This window comes from Exophiala aquamarina (assembly GCF_000709125.1).
Source record: "Exophiala aquamarina CBS 119918 chromosome Unknown aczIA-supercont1.4, whole genome shotgun sequence".
Lineage (NCBI taxonomy): Eukaryota > Fungi > Ascomycota > Eurotiomycetes > Chaetothyriales > Herpotrichiellaceae > Exophiala > Exophiala aquamarina.
Window position 1 is genome coordinate 3,320,829 of NW_013550584.1, and position 23,382 is coordinate 3,344,210.

The 23,382-nt window shown below is 50.9% G+C and overlaps 9 protein-coding genes across 9 annotated transcripts; 6 read left to right on the forward strand and 3 right to left on the reverse strand.

The window, feature by feature from the left end:
- Positions 1 to 3,542: 3,542 nt before the first annotated feature.
- On the forward strand, positions 3,543 to 5,396 carry A1O9_06309 (uncharacterized protein; the record flags this gene model as incomplete). Its single annotated transcript, XM_013405519.1, has 4 exons — positions 3,543 to 3,658; positions 3,705 to 3,881; positions 3,931 to 4,311; positions 4,466 to 5,396. 4 exons carry the CDS (start codon positions 3,543 to 3,545, stop codon positions 5,394 to 5,396), a joined length of 1,605 nt encoding a protein of 534 aa, XP_013260973.1.
- Positions 5,397 to 6,944: 1,548 nt separating this feature from the next.
- A1O9_06310 (uncharacterized protein) lies at positions 6,945 to 8,808 on the forward strand (the record flags this gene model as incomplete). Its single annotated transcript, XM_013405520.1, has 2 exons — positions 6,945 to 7,164; positions 7,208 to 8,808. 2 exons carry the CDS (start codon positions 6,945 to 6,947, stop codon positions 8,806 to 8,808), a joined length of 1,821 nt encoding a protein of 606 aa, XP_013260974.1.
- A 475-nt stretch (positions 8,809 to 9,283) lies between these two features.
- On the forward strand, positions 9,284 to 10,745 carry A1O9_06311 (uncharacterized protein; the record flags this gene model as incomplete). The annotated part of the gene is made up of 3 exons (XM_013405521.1): positions 9,284 to 9,353; positions 10,142 to 10,315; positions 10,363 to 10,745. 3 exons carry the CDS (start codon positions 9,284 to 9,286, stop codon positions 10,743 to 10,745), a joined length of 627 nt encoding a protein of 208 aa, XP_013260975.1.
- Positions 10,746 to 10,840: 95 nt separating this feature from the next.
- Positions 10,841 to 11,419, reverse strand: A1O9_06312 (cytochrome c oxidase assembly protein subunit 11; the record flags this gene model as incomplete). The annotated part of the gene is made up of 1 exon (XM_013405522.1): positions 10,841 to 11,419. The coding sequence occupies one exon, from the start codon at positions 11,417 to 11,419 to the stop codon at positions 10,841 to 10,843; it is 579 nt and encodes a 192-aa protein (XP_013260976.1).
- Positions 11,420 to 12,656: 1,237 nt separating this feature from the next.
- A1O9_06313 (uncharacterized protein) lies at positions 12,657 to 13,389 on the forward strand (the record flags this gene model as incomplete). Its single annotated transcript, XM_013405523.1, has 2 exons — positions 12,657 to 12,894; positions 12,917 to 13,389. The coding sequence occupies 2 exons, from the start codon at positions 12,657 to 12,659 to the stop codon at positions 13,387 to 13,389; spliced, it is 711 nt and encodes a 236-aa protein (XP_013260977.1).
- Positions 13,390 to 17,445: 4,056 nt separating this feature from the next.
- Positions 17,446 to 18,226, forward strand: A1O9_06314 (uncharacterized protein; the record flags this gene model as incomplete). The annotated part of the gene is made up of 4 exons (XM_013405524.1): positions 17,446 to 17,528; positions 17,661 to 17,726; positions 17,814 to 17,872; positions 17,991 to 18,226. 4 exons carry the CDS (start codon positions 17,446 to 17,448, stop codon positions 18,224 to 18,226), a joined length of 444 nt encoding a protein of 147 aa, XP_013260978.1.
- A 91-nt stretch (positions 18,227 to 18,317) lies between these two features.
- Positions 18,318 to 18,905, reverse strand: A1O9_06315 (uncharacterized protein; the record flags this gene model as incomplete). The annotated part of the gene is made up of 1 exon (XM_013405525.1): positions 18,318 to 18,905. One exon carries the CDS (start codon positions 18,903 to 18,905, stop codon positions 18,318 to 18,320), a length of 588 nt encoding a protein of 195 aa, XP_013260979.1.
- A 1,217-nt stretch (positions 18,906 to 20,122) lies between these two features.
- Positions 20,123 to 21,763, forward strand: A1O9_06316 (uncharacterized protein; the record flags this gene model as incomplete). Its single annotated transcript, XM_013405526.1, has 1 exon — positions 20,123 to 21,763. One exon carries the CDS (start codon positions 20,123 to 20,125, stop codon positions 21,761 to 21,763), a length of 1,641 nt encoding a protein of 546 aa, XP_013260980.1.
- Positions 21,764 to 22,310: 547 nt separating this feature from the next.
- On the reverse strand, positions 22,311 to 22,625 carry A1O9_06317 (uncharacterized protein; the record flags this gene model as incomplete). The annotated part of the gene is made up of 1 exon (XM_013405527.1): positions 22,311 to 22,625. The coding sequence occupies one exon, from the start codon at positions 22,623 to 22,625 to the stop codon at positions 22,311 to 22,313; it is 315 nt and encodes a 104-aa protein (XP_013260981.1).
- Positions 22,626 to 23,382: the final 757 nt, after the last annotated feature.

The window sequence follows — 23,382 nt, forward strand, 5'->3', positions numbered from 1 at the left end:
TGGCTGCATCAATGTTGGACTGAAGATCGATGCTTACCTGCGAAATCTCATGAGCTTCGTATCTCAGACGATTCCATGTTTCCCGGCTTCTGTGAGGAAGAGCTCCATACGCTTCAAGCATAGATTGTAATTTGTAGAGCGCCTCAAAATTGGATTTCATGTGATCCTGTATCTGTTTCTTACAGTCAACAGAAAAGGTGTCGCTCTCGAGTTTGTCAACCATAGTCCGAAGTGCAAGGTATAAGTTAGAGACATGGCTGGAGATTTTGCGGAAATCCTGAGAAGCAGATGAGTTTTCGCACATTCGATATACTCTCCAAGCAAAGTCAGGAGCTTCGACCACATCTGATTCATTTCATCAGCTTTTGGTTCGGGTTCATGAAGTCTGTCCATACTTAAGGTGACAGGTATGTTGACCTTACCCCCAGAGAAATCGAGTTTCCCTAAGAGAGCAGAAAATAGATCAATGCCTCCTTGTCTTACATTCGTTGAATCTTGATCTCCTAGGCACCCTTGTCAGAATTACAACAGCATAAAAAAAAAGGGAAGCATGATGGTGGATCAATTGATAAAGGAGGTGCTAGAATTCTCTAGGCGCCAATGAGGGTCATTGAAGTGTCACCGAGCAAATCAATATGGACGTGCAGGAAATTTTGTTGACCCTCATAATAGTTTTCAGAGTCGATAGTATTAGGCTCTCTGCTTACCTCCTTCTGAAGATTCAACAGAGCCAACAAGGGCATCAGCACAGAGCATTTGTAGGTTCCTCTCTACCTTCCGATAGTTATCCCTGTCCGCTTGTAAAGTCATGTCGAACCGACACATGTTGCTGTGGTCGGCGTTGATCCTGAGCTGTATCTCCCTCTCTCCCGGTAAATTTAAGACGGCCGATTCGTATGGGACAATCTGTATAAGGAGGATTAGTTGGGGCAACGCCAACGACGTTTTGCTTTGACCTACATTTCCGATTCCTTCATAGCAAGAAAGAATTTTGTACTGCTCAAGCTGTTGTCTGAACTGGTCACCGAGGAAATCCCCAAATAATGTCCCGGGCTCAAGGACTTCCAATATTTTGGTTGACTGAGTCCAAGGCAGAGATTGGACAACTCTCGCGCAGGCTTTCCCGAGACCAATCTTGAGATCACCCGACGGTCCTGAGTGGGGCGTTCCGAAGAAAACCAGTGCATATCTTCAGCAAGTCAGCTCTAAGAAAGTAATAAATTTCAATTACCTATTCACGTGGAGACTTACGTTGAGGTCTTGATAGTTCTATATCTGGCATTTGCCCAAGCATTCACAAGAGCCTGTACCGTGCATCAGCCCCAGCCTATAGATAAAGCTTACGACGAACCTGCTTTATCAGAATCCCCCCTAGACTGTGACCGATGAATATGATAGGGAGATTTCTTCTCTGCGAGGTTTAGCTTCCTTGAGTGTATTAAATACCCATTATCTTACGCTATTCCAACGAGCACCATAGATTTCGTCTAGGAGTTGATTGGCTTCCCGAACAAAACTATCCTTACCTGCGCCAAATGCAGGACTAGAATTGTATTCGTAGAGAAATACTCGGGCATTGGGCTGGACTTTGGGGAAGACATCTCTCAGCCAGAGGTTTTCGGTGGCAGTCGCTGGTTTGCACCAGGTATCGAAAGCGTGGTTTTCGTTGTTGGAGGGGTTCAGTCCGTGGACCGCAACAATACTGAAATAGTGTTCAGTGATTATTCAATTGAATCTAGGGTCTTCGAGGGGATCCGGACTCAATCGCTGGGAACTCATCACCGCGGAGGCCTGTTCCCGGGGCGAGTTCTCGCAGTGACTTGATGGGCCGTAATTAGCGTCTGAATCTTGCGCGAGAGTGATACCAGCTTCATACCATTTCGTAGTTCAAGTGCTCGGACCTTGCATCACACTCTGCGGGGCAAGATATGACATGATTTTCAATTTCTGCCGCATGGCAGGTGAAGATTTCCAGGTTGCCAGAATAGCCTCCTTATACGCATTGCCGCCGCTAGTCCATCCCTGGTTTGGACGTTTCTCGTCCGCTCGGGCCATACTGAGAGGAATCCGCCAGGTTCTGATTGACCCCAGAGGTCAGGTTGCAGTGGGGGCGGAAGGGCTGGTGAAGCCCCTCGGCCCACCTTTAGGCAGCGCTGTGGCTTAGTTAGTGCCCGAACACGAGATACGATACAACGGCAGCCGCTGGGAAGGATCAAAAAACTTGTTTCAACATATGCGCGCTGATTACCTCAGCCGCTTGTTGCTGCAGAAGGTGTAACAAGGTCGAACGTGAAACTGTTAGAGACGCAGCTTGTTACTATCACTGTAAGATCGGCTGATTTGGCTCCTGCACATTCAGCCAGCCGCCGCTTCCACAGAGAAACTTGGCCTTTGGAGCCATAGTAAAAATTGCCGAGCTGGCCACCTTCAAGCCTACAGAGTACGAAAGCTTAAAGGTAAAAAGCCCGCGCCTCCGCAGGCTAAGCTTTGGGCCCTGCCCTGGAGATTAGGACGGACCTTCAGGGTATGCCCAGCTCAACGCAGGTTTGCATTGCCGCGGCAAACTGCTTTCGTCGGTGTGTTCGCGTCTGGGCGATAGTGCCATACTGGGATAAAATACCGTCTGTTTCAGGATAGCTAAGTCGATTTGCGTCTAGCGAGCGCCATTGCCTGACGGGTTGCATGAAGGCCAGTTTGTTACACAAGCCTTGATTTGGCTGGGCCCAACCCACGGCGGCTCGGATAATTAATATTCCGAGGGACACGGAGCAAGAAGCGACCAACGCCATGAGCAACAATTGTCAAGATTTTGCTCTTGTCTGTTCCTGGGCATCACCACGTCGGAAAAGAGAGGGAATCCGATATTTCAAGGATCGTTCAAACCAGCTCGTACCCCGCTGGTCAAGATCGAAGAATACACGATTGAAGCGAGACGGTCGGATGGCAAAGGCACCAACATTTACCGCGTGATGAGCGTCAAAGAATCGCAGAGGTCACTTTATCTTTGAACAAGTCTTGTCCAAGCATATCGAGTGGGACGACTTGGACTACGGAGGACTCGTACCAACGCAAGGTAACTATAGTCGAGGCCCAAAGGGGACCCCTGAGCCCGAACTGGCTTCTGCAAATGGGCTCTATGCAGCGCTCCCTGTGGCTCGCCTAGTGCTCGGGCGCGCTCCCCCGTACTCTGCCGTAGCCCCCGCGACGCTCTCCCTTGCTCTGCCGGGCCTCCTCGATGCTCCGTCACGTGCCCAAGTAAAGCGGCCTCGCTCCCTTCCCTGAACGAAAATGGTAATTGACGAAACTCGGTTCGGGGCATATATAATATATATATATATATATGTGACCCTCCCATCTCGCGTCTGATCCAATGCCCAAATGCCTTCCTGGAGATCGCATCGAGAACGCAAGTCCTCGCGGTCTGTCGAATCACCAACTCCTCGCTAACTACCAAACCCCGACTGATTACACCTTATACGGAAGGCTGACTACGTGGATCGTGTTTGTGAAGTATCTTGGATTTGCAGCAGGCCAATCCCACGATGGTCAAAGATTGGTCTTCTCTCCAAGAGGACATTAAGATGCTGTACCACGTCGAGGGACAGCCCTTGAAAGAGGTGATGCGTATTATTAAAGGACGTCACGGATTCCACGCCTCGTAAGGCTGTCCGCCTGCTTCCTGGTAGTCTGCTAATGTCACACAGCGAGCGATCATATCGAACTCAGCTCCAAAAATGGGGATATCTGAAATATAGTACCGACTCTCACCCCAAACCGATCTCCACGGCTCAGAAAGTCAGATCAAAAAGGCGCGCAAGTGTTCGAAGCACCAACCAGATTCCTCCAACGTCTTCTTCTGATGGCGTCAGCAGATCGGCCACGTGAGTATATACACCATTACTACCAGGCAGTCTTTGTTGATTCAGGAAGCTTTCAACCACATCTGCCATCCTTCTCTATCCTTGGCCATGACCCCACGGACGGGCTGTATTACAATGCAGGGTTGGCAACTGCATTTCATTCTTCCGAGGGCGCTTATCTCGGCATAAATGCCAGTATGCCGCTAGGATCCACACACGTCCCGCTCCATTATGGGTTTGGCCTAGATGAACAAGACAGCAATGGTAAAACCCAGCTCCATCGTGCTACCATTGACAAATCCCTGGACCAGGTTAGAACCATCCTGTTTGCTGGGGCATCGGTTGATATCCGGGATCACAGTGGCCACCAAGCTCTCCACTACGCTGCAATTGCAGATGACTTGGAAATCTTCAAACTATTGCTCCAATTTGGTGCCGATGTAAATGCAGAGTGCCGTCTGGGTCGCTCTCTGGTCCATCTCGCTATCTCAAATAAACAAATGATCGGCCTACTCCACCAAGCGGGCGCTATTATATTGAACCAAGACGATAGAGGAGACACAGCACTTCATCTTGCCCTAACTAAACTCACCCATCAATTCAAGAAGCGATTCGGTCGTAGATGCGCTTTTGGCTTATACGTCGGACATGAATCTCGCAAACAAGGCTGGGTCCACCCCATTCCACAAAGCTGTGGACCAGGAATACGACGCTCCCACATTGAAATACCTTGCGCGAGTCCTTGATCTCGGTGCCGACATCAATCACGCTCTGCCGGATGGAAGATTGCCCATGCAGGTTTTCTTGGCCAGGACAGTATCCTTGCCGGTTGAACTAAACATTCACATGAATGATGTCCTTAAAAGATTCTTAGCCAAGGGGCCTGATCCGCTCACCTCGTTTTCCAACGGGGTCCCTATATTTATACGACTCGGGGAAAATCAGCTCGGCGGATTTGGGCGGTCTGGCGAAGGTAAAACTCTAAAATCGCAAGGGGAGACCCCACTCCGCGTGTTAGTCATGAAGAGGGTTTTGGGCACAACAATGAAACCATTTATGGTGAGGATGATACAAAGATTACTTTGTTCCGGCGCCGATCCGCTGCTACAGGTCTTGACCGGTCGATGCATCTTCTACGAATCAGCCTCGCAAATCGATAACGAGGCTGTTCGCTTATTAATCATGACCGTCGCCGCAGAGCGAAAGGAGCCATGGCCACATCTACAGTGCATACATGTCCACGAGCGGGCTTGGTGGGAAGACTGGAGACTAGCGATGCAAGCGGACTATTGGACTGAGGCAGAAACTCCTGCCGCTGACGATGGTGGCGAACAGTTAAATCTTGTCTTCACACGGAGCGCGAAGCGGATGTTGGCAAACAAGCACCTGGAGAAGGCGAAGAAGATGTCTTATGAGGGAGGCTTGGACGAGCAGGAGACCCACAGAAAATATGTGGCAGGCATTCTCCGAGATTGCAGATTGCAGAAGGTTGACATTGACCTGAAATATTTTCACTATCTCTTAGAACTGTGTTAATAGATTTGCGGATTCTTGGTCGCAAGGTGGCTGTTTGAATGATATCGGGCGGCTCAGCGGCAAGGCCGGACGACCTAGATGCATGCACAGAACCCCTCTCTCCGACTTTACGAGATGAATCTGCGCCTCGAATCTGCCCTCGGCCTCTCAAGCAGCATCTTTAAGATAATGTGCTAAACAAGGGCGGTTTCTGACTTTCATACTCGCAACATGTTCGACAAGGGCTGTTGAGCGGCGACAACGCGAACTGTGGGTCTGGTGCTCAGGCCTTTCATACCTTGGGCCTCTCTGGCTCGGTCCATTCTTGGGCTGCTGGGCCCTAGAACCATTGCATAGATCAATAGTATCCGCAAACTGTTTATGCCGCGCCATTTCTGACTAGCACCAGAACTCTCAGACTGTGGATGGGCGTATTGTGCGGGAGGTGATCAGTCGGGTCTCTTCAAAGGAACTCTCACGACGACAGTGGCAGTTCTAACTTCAACGAGGTCTACAAGAGGGCGTCGGGGGCGAATGCTACTTCCATGAAATTCAAAGGCTAGCCGCGGATACGCGTATATTTGCATCTGGGGAAGTACGGAGTACGGGTACTCGTAGGCCAGAGGTGGTAGCCAAGAAGCAACCAAGCCCCACAGCCCCAGCCTAGTGATGTGCCTGGCGGCCCGTAGTTAAAGCATACAAGAGACGGATGGAGTGCCTGGACAGAAGGAGGAAGTCTACAGGCCTAAGATTAAGCCTGCTGAGCCTAGAGACGCCTAGAGACGCCTAGAGCTTAAGCCCCCTCGGCCCCTAGCACCCCTAGGCATGCTTGGTGGAAGGACGCCCCGCCCAGACAACCCCATCAATGACGCACCAGAATGTGCACGGTCCTTGCTTCACCCGTCTTCTGAGTCGCTCGACTGGTACATCTCGTTCCTGGAAATGAAACAGGATAGGTTGGATCGGCAATCAAATATACCCTGAAGCAATCAGCACTCTATGCACAGCATACAGGCTGCACGTCGGATAATAGCAGAGCCAATTACCTGAGTACCGACCAGGCCTTTCGGAGATGACAGTCGTGCCTATCCGCTTCCAAGATGTATTCCGCTACAGATTCGTTTCATTCAGACCTTTTTGTGCGAGACGGCTGCCCTTCCAGGTAGCCGATGAATCTCCACGTAGAATCCACCACATCGCACCTCGTACTGGAGTTGTGGTCCAAGGCACTACTAGCCTGCGAACTCTTGTCGATCTCATCCACAGCACGATGTCATGAAGCCCCGCCAAAATCACTGTTTCCCGTCAGGTACGTACAAGGTGAAGTGTGCGGTGGGTACTGTTCCGACGTGGTCCTGCCTGTTCCTGCCTGGTCCTACCTAAAGTTAGGCCGTTCCGCCGTTCCGCCGTGCCAAGTACCAACGACCCCCAATGTGTGCCTTGCATTAGGAATCCATCCTCAACCTCAACCTTCCTTCAAAAGAAACACCGTCGATCGCGTCTCGCTTTTGCGTCTTCTTTCTCTCCGTCGTATGCTTCAGTCGTTCTCGGGCGTGCTCTACATTCGTTATGGTCGCCTTCCCTCCTATCTTGCTGGCTGGATTGGTCGTCGCTCGCCTCGCCTTGAGCTCCCCTCTGCTTTCTGGACTGGAATACGCCGTCAAAGAAACTCACACTGTCCCTCCAAAATGGTCACTCGTGGGGGAACCTCATCCTCTACAGCCTTTGAAGCTCAATATTGGCCTCAGACCAAATAATGTTGAGCTCTTGAAGCAGCATCTACATGAAGGTCAGCCTGCACAGTTTCATTGCTGCTTCCCAGCTAACCCTAGTAGTCTCAAATCCCGATCACTACCGATATGGCCAGCATTTGTCTCAACAAGATGTGAAGAGCCTCATGCAACCAACGGAGGAGACCTCCCGATTGGTGCAGCTTTGGCTTGAAGAAAACTCCATCGACATCTCCAAATGCGACTACAGCTCCTCCGGGGATTGGGTCTCCGTCACTCTACCCGTCTCTGAAGTTGAAACCCTCTTGGACACCAAGTACCATGTCTACCAGCATGCTGACGGAACCAAACTCGTGCGAACTCCGAACTGGTCTCTGCCGCGCTTTCTGCTTGACCACGTCACCACGATCCAGCCAACCACCGCGTTCCTTCGAGCAAACCCAAAGGGAAAGACCGTCTTGAGCGTTCCCACGGATGTCGACATCGCGAAGCTTGTGGCTTCAGAGGCAGCAGAGGCAGCCACTAACTCCACCACCTTGACCCAGAATTGCAACTGGAACAGCATGACTCCTCGATGCCTTCGCCTTCTTTACAACACCTACACCTACACTCCTCAATCCTTGGAGAAAAACAAAATTGGCTTTACCAACTATCTAGGGGAAGCGTTCAATTCAAGTGACACCGAGATCTTCCTTGGAAACTTCCGTCCCGAAGCATTCTCCGCTGCACGCCAAGTTACACAAATCGGCATTGACGGTGGTGTGTGGGACGACGGAACAACTGGAGCAGGTGTCGAAGCTAGTCTCGACGTCCAAACCATTCTCGGTCATGTTTACCCAACCTCCATCATCTCCTACTCAACAGGTGGCGAACCACCATTCGACCCCGATCTATTAACGCCCACAAACACCAACGAACCCTATTTGACTTGGGTCCTCTTCATTTTGAGCCAAGATCCAGCATCCTGGCCTAGCGTGATCTCCACCTCCTATGGCGATGACGAACAAACCGTCCCGAGGAGTTATGCTGAGACGGTGTGCAACCAATTCGCTGCCCTGACTGCTCAGGGGATTAGCTTGATCTTCTCGTCCGGCGACTATGGTGTGGGTGAAAACGACTCGTGTATCACCAATGACGGGCAGAACCGCACCAGCTTTATTCCAGTCTTTCCAGCTTCATGTCCCTTCGTGACCTCAATTGGTGCCACCAAGGATCATCCCGAGGTTGTCGCATTTGACTCTAGGAATGGTTTCTCATCCGGTGCCGGCTTCAGCAACTACTTTCCTCGTCCCGACTGGCAGGACAGTGTTGTCAAAAGCTACATCGACGGCATGGGCAACCAATTCGAGGGCCTCTACAACCAATCGGGGCGCGCATATCCAGACATCGCAGCGCAGGGTTACCGGTACCTTGTATTCGTCAATGGGAGCGCTGTAAGTCTAGACGGCACGAGTGCATCAGCACCCACGGTCGCCAGCATCTTCTCCCTCGCCAACGATGCCTTGATCGCCAAGGGCAAACCGGTGCTGGGTTGGTTGAACCCATGGCTTTACTCCAAGGGGCACACAGCATTTACCGATGTGGTCAACGGTAGTGCCATTGGCTGCGCTGGTCCCGGGTTTGCCGCAGCTCCTGGTTGGGATGCCGCCTCTGGGTTTGGCACACCGGACTTTGAGAAGATTCGAGAAGTCCTAGGCGTCTGAAAGGTCGACGACAAAGATACAACGGTTCTTTCTTACTTCGCATTCTCCTCATGACTAGACGATAAAGGTTCACACGATGAATTCACGAAACATCAAGAAACGACTGATCAATCAGCATCACAACTTGTATTGTTACTTGCATCCCACGCATTTCCGAGGCGCGTGTCCTTCCCAACAACGCAGGAGCCTGGCACGGCATCAGCATCATCAGGGCGTCCACGAAACAGTAATGCTAATACATTCCAGGAAAGGGGAGTCAATGATTCCGAATTATGTGCAACTGCCGTCAAGCTAGACATGGTCTAAATAACTTGCACTGATTGAGTCTTCTCAGATAATAGCGCATGGCACAGCACGGCATAGCATGGTAGATATGACCATTAGACCTACTTTCCAGATGAAGGCTCAGATCCCGAGACTATTTGTACTGTTAGACAATGGAATGAAATACCGAGTATTGAATTCCGCTCCAAAGATGGCATTTTGCCCCTTGTGGAAACGAAAAGCAAAACTCCCTTCGATCCACGCAGCTTCAAGCTACATAGGTAGGTAGTTAGCTGATGGACTTCGAAGCTCGCACTCGCATAAGCCAACTCCGCCTGTCATGCGGAGAAACAGCACCCACCCAACTTGTGTATCTAGTTACATTGGCCTCGCCCAGATGGTGACAATGTCAATTCCAAGCGGGGCCGCAACTGACCCGTGGTGCCCGTGACCCCTGACCACCACAGCCGAAGACGCTTGATCATGTACGTCATGTGATCAAGAATCGACACACCAACATACCTATCCATCAATCTACAACCTTGCAACGCTTGGGGCACCACAACTATCTCCCCGGCCTCTTCCACCGATCGATCTTTCGATCCATAGGGTCTGCCGGTACGACTCGACGAGAAGCCAGGAGGCAGCTGTCGGGGCAGACGAGAGATACTTGAGTCTGACATAGGGAGAGGGCGTGAGAGCGTGAGAGAACGAGCCTGCGGACCGAGAAGGAGCGGTTGTTAGATTCGCGTGTGCTTGCTATTGCTTGCAGTTGAAGCGCGTTTCTAGTAATACTGTGTTGAGTTGAGTTGGGCTAGGTTACAATTAGAGAGAGAGAGCTATGGCTCGTACGTTGCATGCCTTTCCTGGCCTCCCCCTCTTGTCCTTGTCCCCATCCGCCCTGCCTTGCGCGATGATGAATATTTACATTTCTGGATGACGTGGCGCCGCACAAGAGATTGAGGTCATTGTCTTTCTGTCTTTCTCTTTCTTTGGCAAACACACGCCATTTCATGATAAATTTTGAGCGAGTCCCTCTGGAGCTAGGCAAGTGCTGATCATATCACAGACACCAGCTTTCCGTCAGACCTGCCAGCTCCTGAAGACGATGGGTTGTATAATCATCTTACGGATTTGGAGATCCCGAAAAGTCTTTCGCTCCCTGCAGCAACAGACCCAAGTACGAAGGTGACGCTGGCTGATTTACCGGGATTGACGATTGTGTTTGTGTATCCGAGGACAGGTGTGTCGAGTCACAGGCATGTAAGGGTCGCCCTGCTGACAGCAAAGGTGCACCGAACGAAACGGTCCCGGATTCTTGGAACGCCATCCCAGGCGCCCGTGGCTGCACCCCACAAGCGTGCTCGTTCCGCGACAACCTTCCTCAGCTGACTTTTCTTGGGGTTTCTCAGATATATGGCGTCTCAACACAGTCGACTTCATACCAGGCTGAGGTGCACGAAAGACTGCATTTGCCGTACGATTTGCTCAGCGACGAGCAATTGACCTTCCAGCAAGGCTTGAATCTGCCCACCTTCGAATGGGAGGGCACGAAGGTGCTGAGGAGATCGATGATCGCCATCGAGAAGGGCCGGGTTCTCAAGTGGTGGTATCCTGTGTTCCCTCCCGATAGAGGCGTAGAGGATGTGCTTCAGTGGCTGAAATCGAGGTAGACTGCCGGGTTGAGCACAATCTTGCAGATGCCCTCGTGGGTTCTTGGACCCGACGCCGGTACTGGTGAATGATCCCACTTTTCAAGCGAATGGGTCTAAGCAGCCGCCATCGCCAAAGGAACGGTGGTCAGGACGCCGTTCTTGTCATATCTGGCCTTGAAGAAAGTATAACTCAAGGTGATGGTATCGATATTTCTCATCGTCGGGTCTTTGACGAATTCGGGGTCGATGAAGAAGAACACTGGCATGTCTACCGTCTCTCCTGCGTTCAGTCTTTGTTCTTCGAAGCAGAAGCATTGAATCTTGCTGAAGTAGGGTGCCACCTGCGCCGGAGTCACCGAGTATGTCGCCACACCAATTATGTCTGCATCGCTCTTGTTCGTAGCTGTATAGAATGCCAAAGCTGTCTCACCCGGTAGCACTCGAACTTCGCGTTGCTGAGGTGTGAATTTCCAAGGTAGAACATCGGAAACTGAGCCGTTGAACGTAATTCGAAGACGTCGGTGGTCTTCGACGGGTTTTAATCGGAGTGCAGGGTCACCACCAGTATCGTGGGTCTTGATGGGTTGCCCAGACCAGCCCGTCTGCTGACAAATCTTTAGGAGTATTAGATATCTGTCATCCCGAGGAGGAGGTTGATTAAAGTACCATTTTATACAACGGGACCGAACCATATGCGAGGGCCAAAACTGCTATGCCCAGACTCGTTCCATATAATCTACGCAGTTTGTAAGCCTCCGTGCATCTGCTGAGCAAGTCCAAGACGCTTACAGTGCTGTTTTATTTTTGAACTTAGCGTTGGCCCTGGCAGCGGTCCATTCAGCAGACGGGCCATGCTGTTGTGACTTTCTCGTTGACTGTGAAACGGAGCGCCCCGCGACTTTTGGTGGGATCGAGTTTCTGGTCTTGTTGAACCGGGCGGGGCGTCTCGCCGCCCGGAAACACAAAGGTATCGTAGCACTGATGGTAGGGCGCATCGCTGACATAGGACGAGACGGGGAGAGTTTAGAAAAGATGTACAGAGTCCTGATGGTGGATTGAAGAGCTTCAAATTCTCAGGTGATGATTCCGGCGGGCCACACTTGCACGAAATGCAGCCTCTTGGCGAGATTCTTTCACTCAGTTCACACCAAGTGAAAGAGGATTGAGAGCTCATGTAGTTTTTGTCCCTACTAGCTTCGATCTAACAGTTGGACTTCCTTAATATTTCATCGTTGGTTCCCTCAAACCAAGCTGCTTCGAAGAAACAATCTCTGATACGCCTACAAGTACTCCATACAAGTACAGCAAAGCGCGGCTCGGAAGCAGGGCGGAGATTAAGCCTTCGGCTGCTGATCCCCGCCGCAGCCATTCAGACGCCTTGACGCCCTGGCTCACGGCTCCTTCCCACTTTCCCGACCTCGGCACTCACGTGATGCGCCAAACTCGAGCAGTCCTTCTCATCATCAAACACAGACCGATCATCTCAAAGAAGAGAGCTGCGACGGCATAGATTACGGAGACGATGACGAATCCGATAGTACTGGGTGCCAGCTTCAGCGCGGACTGATCAATTTAGGGGTAGGCAAGCATTACGTACCAGATTAGTCTAGACAAGATGCCTCCAGAGAAGCCTATCAGAATTGGTATTTTTCAACGGCCACCGCCATAGCTACACTTCAGTTTAGAATTCTCTTTCTAACCTGACATAGGAAGGACGGGATAGTTGCCTCGTTTCAACTCGAGATATCCTCGTTCAGACCCGTTTTCCAGGAAAGTGGGCGTGGGATCACAATTACGGTTCACAAGAGCCACGATCCGAGCCACGGCGAGTCTTCTCAAACCTTGGTAGGGTTCATATCATATGATAATCGCAGCGGCCGAATTCAACTCTCAAACTTTCAGGTCGGCCTCAACGCTAAGCATCTTAGCATGGAAGAGTCGAGCAAGATGTTTAGGGATGATATGGCTGGCCATCATGGTGAAGGCGTGAAGCTCGCGGCACTTGTTATGCGCCGACTGGGTCATTCCGTTCGGATCGAGTCCAGCTCCTTTTATTGGATCTTCAACTTTGGCCCCGGTGATACTCTCTGCTGCAGACTGTCGGAACCGTCGTCAACTTCCATGACCAGAAAGAAGAATGCCTACGCAGAGCAGATGACTCGGCCTGGTGCCCCCACGACAGCCCAAAGCGAACGTGTGGGAGGACGTCACTTTTGAGATAAGCAAACGAAGAGACACATTTGGCCACAAAATCGAAGAAGCCGAATTCCGCCAGTGGATGACGGTTGCTCTTGACCTTGATGTTCCAGACGGTGATGACATTATCCGCAACCAGTGCGGTGTTCTTATTCTTGGGCACACATATTCAAGATGCGTCTATCTCAAAGGCCTTCGTGTAGCTGGACATGGACCTGACGGTCGTTTGTACAGATATGGTTACAACCTTCTCGCAGGGCGGATCAATCGAGATAGGGAATGCATGGTGAATCAGCTCGAAGAAGCTCAAATGATTGCCATCATCTGGGAGCAACCAATCTTGAAAGAGGGTGACCGGATGCCTACCTGGAGTTATTTCTCGAAGACGAGAGTTGCCCTGATGTTGCTTTTGCTCATCGGGTCATTTCACGTTCCAGAGCGAGTATCATGTGGCAACGATTACTAACGAGGCAAGAGGGTTCTTTTTTCCATTGCAACGACAAGCTGACGAATCACACGTTCACAAACCAGGTATTTCACACTCGACTGTCTTCTCAACAGTGTCCGATGCTAAAATTTCTCTCGCAGACAGACATGATCCCACGGGATTTCCGAATGCAACCACGGAAACTCCCTGAAGACCTGTGGAAGTGTTTCAGGAAGTTCTCTTTAGCACGTCCTCCACAGGGACACCGGATGCATCTGTTCAACGAGTCAGCTGTCGTCGGTCTGACCAATAATAGTTTCTGGATCGGAATTACTCGCATTTTGTGGGCGTCGTTGTCATTAACCCCAATTTTGGAGACTCTTGACATCGAATTCGTTGAAGGTGGAGAGACACAGGTTGATCTAGTCTATCGGGAAGATCGACACCTTCGTATTCATCAGAAATAGATCAATTTTGAGACGATACATAAAAATTCTCCCTGTGAGGTCATTGCCTTTCCTAAAGACTCACTAGCATATGCGGACGAGTTTTTCGCGACCATGTCGCAGAAGACCTCTTAGATCTTGTCGTTAATGACGTGCGCGGTCCATTGAGAATGACGCCAGCTCAGTGCGCGTCTTTTAGACATATGACACGCTCGTCCGTACAGTCTATGCCCCGCAAGGTCACTGCGAAAGCCACCACAAATGCTGGGGAGCTCGAAATTTGCTGGATTGGAAATGAGAGTGGCGTTGTGTCCGAGAGACACGGTGCCGATATTGAGGACCTTGGGCAGCTTCATGAGTCTAGCACGTGAGGCAAAGACAAATCAACTCCTACACGTAACGAGTGAGTCATGGCCCTGCCTTTGGTCATATAGTGCTAATCGACGTGAACCACTAGGAAGCGGTACACCCTCAGAGATCTCAGATGAATCGACTGTTCCATGCGGTTGTCCAACAGATATTGTTCCTCGAACTCAGTCAAGAACGATATTTTCTGACCTCAGCCCCTCAAAGACCTAATTTCCAGTCGTCTCTCGGCGAGAACAGCTGTCGTTCTGTGGAATACCTCCAGCAGCTTGTAAGCCTAGAGCTTCTGCAGTGGAAAGTTTAAGCTCTGAGCCTGTCGTCATTGTCGCCCCCAAGCAGCAGCCCAGGTCGAGACTGATATCGGTAACGGCGACATGGAGGGGAAACCTGGGCCACCCTCCAAAATACCCACTGTCATCCGCGCAAATGATGATGTGCATTCGCCTTTGCCAAAAACATCAGGACAGAGACCGACTAAAGCTCAAAGAGAGATTGAGAAACTGCATTCAGACCAAGACGAACGAACGCGGCAGAGCTGGTATGAAGACGCAATGCCTCTTGCAATGGCTCAGGTTATTCCAGAACCTGAACCAGAGCCTCGTGTGAGTACCATTGCTTGTGATGTCTATTCTTTTCCAGTGTCATATCTGACCAACCGTAGGCACGTCAAAACTATGGCAGCTCTGGCGGAGACCTTGAACGCCCACATTTGGACCATACTTTCAAGAGGGGCGACTCAACTCGTATTGAGTTGACGACTTCTGGCCTATCCGAGATCTTTGTCGCGTATATTCACGACATTCTCTATGAGCACAAGGGATCCGAGCAGCCATCATACTGCCTTTTGGTGACAAAGTATACTGCATGCTCCGCCTCGAGTCTACTTTCACAGCACTCAGAGTCTTCCGAATTACCACCGGACAGCCGCGAACTTGTAGTTCAATTCCATAATATTCGCAAATGGGAAGTGAGGCGGATGCTGATCTCGTTGAAATAAACGATACCATCAATGCGGGAAAAGCGACTTGCGATCGCGTTGTGCATGTCATTGAATGTCCTAGGGGTAAATCAGTCACCCGATAGGCCAAACGAGACTCGCTAACCGCTGTACAGACCTTGTTGAGAGAGATTTATTCTGTCGACTTGGTGCCAGAATCTTCACGACACCTGGTACCATTTGTATAATCCCCATCACTTCCACGCTTCTGCATGGCCTCGAGGAGCGACAGCCACGAGCCTACAACGGCGCCGCTCCTCCTGTGGTCTTCGACATGACCCCTGCTATCCTTGAGCCATCGGAGGGGTTTTCGCAGCGGGGTGCGTGGTTGACAGCTCCTTCAGTTTTGATGAAGCGCTTCACGTAACTTAGAAGGTAAGCAATGTCCAACAGCAACAATGCATATTTCGACTCGTCATGTTCGACGGCTCAATCACCAATATCATGGGTGGGTTTGAATCTGGCACTCTTAGCGTGCCATCAAACAGTGCTCGATATTCTCCAAAAATCGCTCTCATTGCTGCAGAGCATTCGTGCTTCAAGCTGCGAGAGAAGAATTGTACCATGCCCTCAATTGAGGAATTCTTCTTACTACTGCAAGATCGGTAATGAAGCCTGATTCCATTGTTACGATGCTGTCACCAGCGGTCCTCCGTCCGCTAGCAGCAGAATGATTTTCAAGGAGCATACTGCAGCTTCTGGAGCAGCGGCTCCTCCTTCACGTGAAGTTTTGTCGCTTGTCAGATTTGGGTCTCCAACAAGATCGTTCAATTCTGGTCTTGATAGTATCGAACTTGGCATGTTGACTTGCTGTGGGAGCCGAGCAACGCTGATTCAGGTACAAGCCGGCCCTCTGGAGTTGAACCAGCCATCGAAGATCTCGCGGTTTCCAATCCACGTTCTCACGAGCACGATTCTACCGGGTTTATTGCTCCATCCCCAGAGCATCCAATTTCAGAACATTGGGCAACCCTGAAACGAATATCTACAATCATTGCACCGAATGGACTTTTCCGGAGAATATTTTCGCCAAAGCAAATCTCCCCCTTTCATGCTCGGACCTGGCAAGAAGATAAGACATCCAAGTTAGCCACCCGCTTCTCACAATTTTCCATTCCTAGATTTTTCTAACCTATCGACAGTGCTTGAGCGAATGCAGTGTCCGCGAAATTGCACTGTTACAAGGTCTTGATGATGACTTCGTTTTCTATGGATTGAAGGAGACACAATATCTGAACGTCCCCAATGCAATTCCACCAGCAGTGACGAAGACCATTGCTGAGACCATTATCCTGTCCATTCGAAATTCCATGACTGTGCGATTCAACGGGATTCGCCCTGCCGATTCTAGGAAGTGAGTGAGGCTCAATGACCTGGCACAAGGGTGGTGATTGTTGGCATCAATCCAAGCCGCAGACTTGTTCAATCAAAGCTCTTATCGCTTTCCCTGAAAGGCAGAGGTTAGATTTAGCACACCGCAGCATTCTCGCTTGCCACTGGAGGTTACGAAGACGAAACTGCCAGTGGTTGAATACATCGAGCGACATGAGCTTGGTTAGCGCCTCGATGAACAGACTTAGCTGGCACAGCCTGGTCGGCAGCAGGATACCTGAAAGTTTAGGGAGACAGTCTAAACATCAAGACACGTCTCAATAGTACCACTCAGTCCACCATGTGGGAATGCCATCCTGAGCCAATGCCAAAGACTAGGTAGCCAACGATTCAGAAACTGTTCTTGAAAAGTATAAATTGGTCTACGCACGATCCTTCGCATGCTTGTTATTCTCAGTCAAAAGGGAGGGTCAAGGCTTGAAGCTCGATCAAGCCCAGAAAGGTGAAACGCCTCGTTGAAGGAAAAGGCGGTTGATTCCAAGCCCCACAAGAGTCACAGCAACCAAGAAAGAGAAGGCTTCCCTGGGTAAGCAAATTAAAACAGCACCGAGCCCAGTGATTGGCATGTGTTTTAATTAATATTCATCTAACGCGGCATCTGTCGATCTGGGCTGAGGTGTCCTGCAATCAGGAACGGTCCTGTTTGTCCTGCTCCATTTTCACGTCTCACCAAATATCCGTGACGTCAAGGCTTCATCACCGAATTCAACATTCCTTCCAATAAAGGAAGACCCACATATAGGACTGCCACCACCACAGCAGCAGTTAGGCAATTGACGACTCAAGACTCGCACCCTCCACATGCTCAACATTTGGCCTGAATCTACTAGGATAATATTCAATTAGAATGCTCCGGCCCACGTCTCCGTCATCGAAGGTTTACTGACTGGTTCGATGGACTTATTCCATGCCGTCACTCAAGGCATAGAATCAGTTCTCACGTGCGACTGGTACGATTCGTTCAAAGGTTACACTCCGTCGTCATCTTCATCATCCTCTAATTCCACTTCTGCTTCCTCTTCGGCTTCAAGATCTCACAGTCCAACCAGAAGTGTGAGCGCGAGTGTAACATCTATGGCGACTCGCGAAAGGGACAGTGATAGCGAGAGTTCAGATATGGCTTCAGGCCCGGGTAACAAGACCATGGACACGGTTCCCGGTGGTGAGAGTACCCAGTAGGTTTGAGAGCCTTTGAAAATCTATGCCGACTTGACTCTCGTCAGCGTGGCGAGGAGAGGTATTGTCGTGCTGACGGAGGCCAGATATGAATCAATCCAGACTGTGACCAACCCGACCGAGAAGGAGAGAGGACAACTAGGCAGTAAGTTCCGATAGTAATTTCTCAAAGTGCCCTGTAATCGTACATGGCTATCTATATTCCGAGACCGTTGAGCATTCTGTCAAAACACTTGCTGACATGGCCTCAAATCTCAAATCAGGCGGACCCAACACGTCTGAGAAATCTGGCGTCTCTGACGAACGTGGACAGACGACGACGGAAAACATTCGATACGGTCAGAATATCTCGGAATCAGGCGTTGGAGGCATGACAACCACATCGACTGGTTCTGCAACGCAATCAGGTGGTTATGGAGGCAAGCCCGATGACTCGGAAGACCTGAAGAATACTCGGCGTGAGCAAGGGTATGGGCCGGGCTCTGGAGTTGGCGCATGAAATCGCTCATCGTCCGCCGTATTTTCTCTGTGGTTCCAGGTGACACAACAAGAAACAATACTCTTGCATGAATAGTTGATATTTTGTTACATCATGGAGATACATGGACAGTACCCTTCGCCGACGGATCCAAGTCCCTAGCCACTGTATGAGGTGGGACCTCGGCCATAGGAGGAACAATCAACTGCTGCTCATCAGCCTTGTCTTTGGGCTCCACCGGTCTTCTGGCCTCCTTCAATGATTGCAGAGTTACACCATCGCCGAGCTTCGTGATACCAACAACTGGCGGGTCTCCCTTTCTGACGAACTCCCACAGGCCAGGCAACTTGCCACCGGCCAACCTGAAAGCATCTCTGGCGACCTTCTCGTGAATCTGGCCCTTTAGCTCCAGGACGATCCGACTCACAGGGACACGGGCGGCCCAATGGTCGAATTTTCCCTTTCCTTTACCCATACGCACACCACTGCCCTTGATGTAGACGCCAATGTTGGCGCTCACGCGCGTGTACAGTTTGTAGCGCTCGCCTCTCAGCCGTCGGCGGATGGTGTCCTCCGCGACTTTAAGCTGCTTTGCAGAGATATTGCGGTCGTGGTCCTTCATCCGCAGTCCCCAATCGCCCCAGACGACCGTCGTGCCGCGTACGGACCCCCCGGTCTGCATCCGCGGCCGCCCATACATGGATTTCTTGGTTTCTGGCCGTACAGGTTGCAGCCAGTTGTGGCGTGGTGCCGTCGTGGTGAATGTGCGAGCATCGCCTTGTGAAAATGGGCGAGGGGTGGTCGCGGGCGAGTGTGAGAGCTTTGGCCGGTGGGAGAGAGATTGTGTTGAAGAGAGCAGTGACGCCCGATGGAAGAGTGAACTTGATCTCAGGTAGCGTAGGCACGCCGCTAGGCATTGAGTTAGCACATTCAGTATTCTTCGTCGAGGCGGAGGACTGCGGTGTCATACCTGAGGGCTGGACCAAAGGTGCAGCCATTACCACTGTTGATTCACTCCACGCAGGATCAAAGCAGCATTTCCAGCAAGGCTTGTGCCGGTATTCTATCTCCAAAAGATGTTTGCGAGAGGCACAAGCGATGCTGGTGGCGCGTCCAGCTTGTTCAGTTGCCTTTCCTCGATACGTAGAAAAGTAGTTGGTGCAGTCGTTCTGAATTGAGCGATGCCGCCAAGTCACGTGCCAAGCTTGCGGGACTCGGAAGAACTTTGTTCAATCTTCGAGTTGAAAAGTCTCCGACTTCATTTTTCTTCCTTGATGGATTGGTAAACCATCAACTTCTGCCTAGGCTGTCAGGATACGTGAGTCTGTCCTCCGTTGCTGCTGATCTCGTCCGCCCGACACGGCGTAATAGCGTTGGGTTCAGTACCCTTTCAACAGGACAAGGGTGGTCCTGCCGTCCCGTAACAGGACAGGTTGCGAGGTGTAGACTTAACGCAACGGTCAGCCGGACCGGGATCCGTCGCATGTTTTCCCCCATCAGATCCGTTAGATGTAACGGAACACACAGCAAGTTTACTTCATCACACAACTATACATGCTACCATAGCCTTGCGTGGGTATACAGATCTGAAAGGCTAGGTATGGACGGGCCACCAGGGCCTCCTAAATCCGCATGAATGATGTCGCTTCGCACCAGTCGCGGATGAATTCGCGGACCAGCTATGGCTACACAGCTATGACGATTCAATGAATCAATACAGCGTACGTTCTTCAGTTCATTGACTTTCGTCGGCGCAAATTCGGCTTCGCAAAATGGCTTAAATTGGTCAGGTTAGACAGGGAGAGCGAACCCTAAGTTGTGATATAAAAGACAGTGACATTGGAATGATTTCGAGAGAACAAAAATTCCGGTTTATCACCCGAGAAAACAAACTGGTCTATCAGCAACGCAATCAAAATGAGATTTTCCAACTCGCAAGCCCTGATATGGCTTCCTAGCATCGGCAGTGCGCTTGCGGATTCATCGCCAATCGCTGCTGGTATTCCCTGCGAAGCATTAGCCTTTAACCACCCTGAAATATTTGGTACACATTTGATATCTCTATCTGCGGTCCCAGTGATCAACAACAGCCTCGCCCTTGACAAACGTGATGTACCGGACAGAATTCCAACATTACCTGGGGGAGTAGATAAAGGTCTCGACTTTTGCAATGTCAGCGTCACATACACGCATCCTGGTTTGAATGACAGTATCAACGTCATGATTTGGCTGCCACTGAAGGACCAATGGAATGGACGCTTCATGGGCATCGGCGGTGGGGGGTTCAATGCAGGATATAGCGAGGACTTCGCCTACCCATACTCAGGCATCGGTGCCAACTTTTCGACCATGTGGACCAATGCTGGGACCGAATATCCTTCTCGTTCTAACCCCTGGCCGGATCCAGCATCTTGGGGTCTTGCAAGTCCAGGAGTTGTTGACTTCAATGCCTTGAACAACTTTGCATCTCTCGCTCTCTACGAAGCAACACTGTTTGGCAAAGCAATCACAGAGAACTACTACGGCCGCCCTGCTGATTACTCATATTGGAACGGCTGCTCTCAAGGTGGTCGACAGGGTCATATGCTTGCACAGAGATATCCTGAAGAGTATGATGGTATCCTCGGCACCGCGCCCGCAATCAATTGGGCGGATTTCTTCCAATTTATGCTCTGGCCACAGATTGTGATGAATCAAGAAGGACTGTTCCCATCACTTTGCGAGCTAGCTGCCATCAAGGAAGCGGCGATCGAGGCCTGTGACAAGCTAGATGGTTTGAAGGATGGAGTGATCTCCGCGGATACCAATTGCGGCTTTGACGCCAACGAAGCTGTGGGACGGCTTCACAATTGTTCCGGAGAACATGTCAAGGTCTCAGCAGGCGCAGCTCAAGTCGCCAATGCCGCGTGGGGTGGCCCCCGTAACGCGGACGGTACATTTCAGTGGTACGGGACCTCCAAGGACACAGATCTCAGCCCCATCGCGAACTCTACCTGCTCCGGAAACGGAAGCTGTGGAGGCAAGCCGTTGTGGCTCCCGCAGGACTGGGTCCGGATCTGGCTGGCCAAAGACGCCACATACAATCCGTCAGGCGCCACCTACGAAGAATTCGACAGGTTCTCTCACCTTTCACATCAAATCTACGATTCAACGATCAGCACAATCGACCCAGATTTGAGCGCCTTCAAGAACGCCGGCGGCAAGTTACTCACTTGGCACGGTCTGGCCGACGCCCTCATACCATACAACGGCACTGTAAACTACTACAACCAAGTCCTGCAGCGCGACCCTTCCGCTAACGACTATTACCGCTTCTTTTCTGCCCCTGGCGTGGCGCACTGCGGAGGAGGTCCTGGTGCAAAGCCGGATTCAAGTCTCGAGGCGCTGGTCGACTGGGTCGAGAAAGGTATTCCCCCAGAGACTCTGTTGGCCACGATAAGGTCGCCAGATGGAAGTATCATCAAGCAGCAGCCGTTGTGTAGATATCCTCTCGTTTCGGTCTATGTTGGCTCAGATCCCAGCGTTCCGGAGTCGTATGAGTGTCGGGAAGCGTTTTGATTGATATTGTTTGGCTGGCTCGCGGTGTATGCTTTCCACAGGTTGAGGTCGGTTTGTCATTGCTGGAAGGAAGAGGCCACACCGGAATCCAAGATCAATAGCCAAGCTGGTAGGAAGATGCCATCCCGTGGCAGAAAAAAGAAGTTATGAGACATTGGCAGGAGTAAGCAATTATGTAAGGATATTTCTGCTGGGAGGCGAATATCCAGATAAGGCACCGAAAAGGGGGCGACAGCCTTGCACTAACTATTTTTAGTCAGTCTCGTGTTTTGCAGTGCTTATATATTTACCACTTGGGCCAATATTCTGGGAGCTAGAACCTACTTCCGACTTCATGTTATTCTGTGACTGATTGTCAAAGATTGCGCGAATGAGGTGAGGAGTCATCGCGGGAATTAAGGGTGCAGGGATTTCGCAAACAGCGACATTAAATATTGCCCAAGTCCAACAGTTTGGAAGGGGAAAATTGAGAAACCAATCCTACACATATAATGACTCACATAGAGTCAGAAATACCTTTTCCCTTCCATCCCATCACTCGACGCCTTCAAGCCCCACCTCGACACTGTCCTCCAAGCGTATCCGGCCCGATACACCGAAGGAGTCTCAGCAACTGCTTGGCCTTAGCCACCGGCTTCACAATCGACAGATCGCGGCCTTCATTTTCTGGCGGGCTGGGGAGTTTTGCATTCTGAGGCCTTAGCGTACGCAGGAGATGGGTGATGTAGGTCCAGTTGTATGGCTCTGCGAATGCGAAGATTCCTTGGTTCTCAGCACCCCGATCAAGAAGCGCCGCGACGTGGAGGCATGCACAGTCGCGCACGTCGACGAACCATTCTGTAGAAAATATGCCGGTGGACATGGTCAGTCAGGATTGGATGCTCCCATGTACTAGCTTTGTCCACACACGTTCATTCAGAAGAGACAGCAAACTCATATGGTAGGGTGACAATCAAGATTGAAGGGTCACACTCGAGCAGTTTTCGCACCCAGCCCATCGTGCTTCCGAATGTTTCTGGTGCTAGAATCGGACCGACTATATCATTAGGTCGGTCAAATAAGACATACACAGAATGCGAGGGCCAACTCCTACTAACATTCGCGTCTGGAAGCACAGCTTTGACCACGAACTGAGGATTATTCGCCTCGGCAAATTTCCACAGGCTGTGTTCGCCCTCAGTCTTGGAGGCCGCATAAATGGTGTACTGCAACTGGTCTGGGGGAGTGTCTGGACTCCAAGCTGCTTAGACGGCTTCATCGTCCCCCGTCGCTAGGGACTATCATGTCAGGGTACAGCGCATTCTATGAGAGGAGCTCGTGAAGAACTCGCACGTACACTTATCAACGACAACCCCTTACTTGTTAGGCACAGGCACCAAAACAGAGCTCGAAGAAGACGTTAAGACGAAGCTCCTGACCGACGACTGTGCAGCCGCAGCCTTTAGTATGGCAAGGGTATGGGCTATTGTGCCATTGATGACTTTTTCCCCGGTCAAGCGTAAGAGTCAGATCCGATTCCTGAGATACGGACCGTCAGCTAGAGTCTCAGTGTCTTCCACTTATACGGGAGACATACGACGCCCGTTTGACAAACAACGGTTGCTCTGTATCTCACCCCG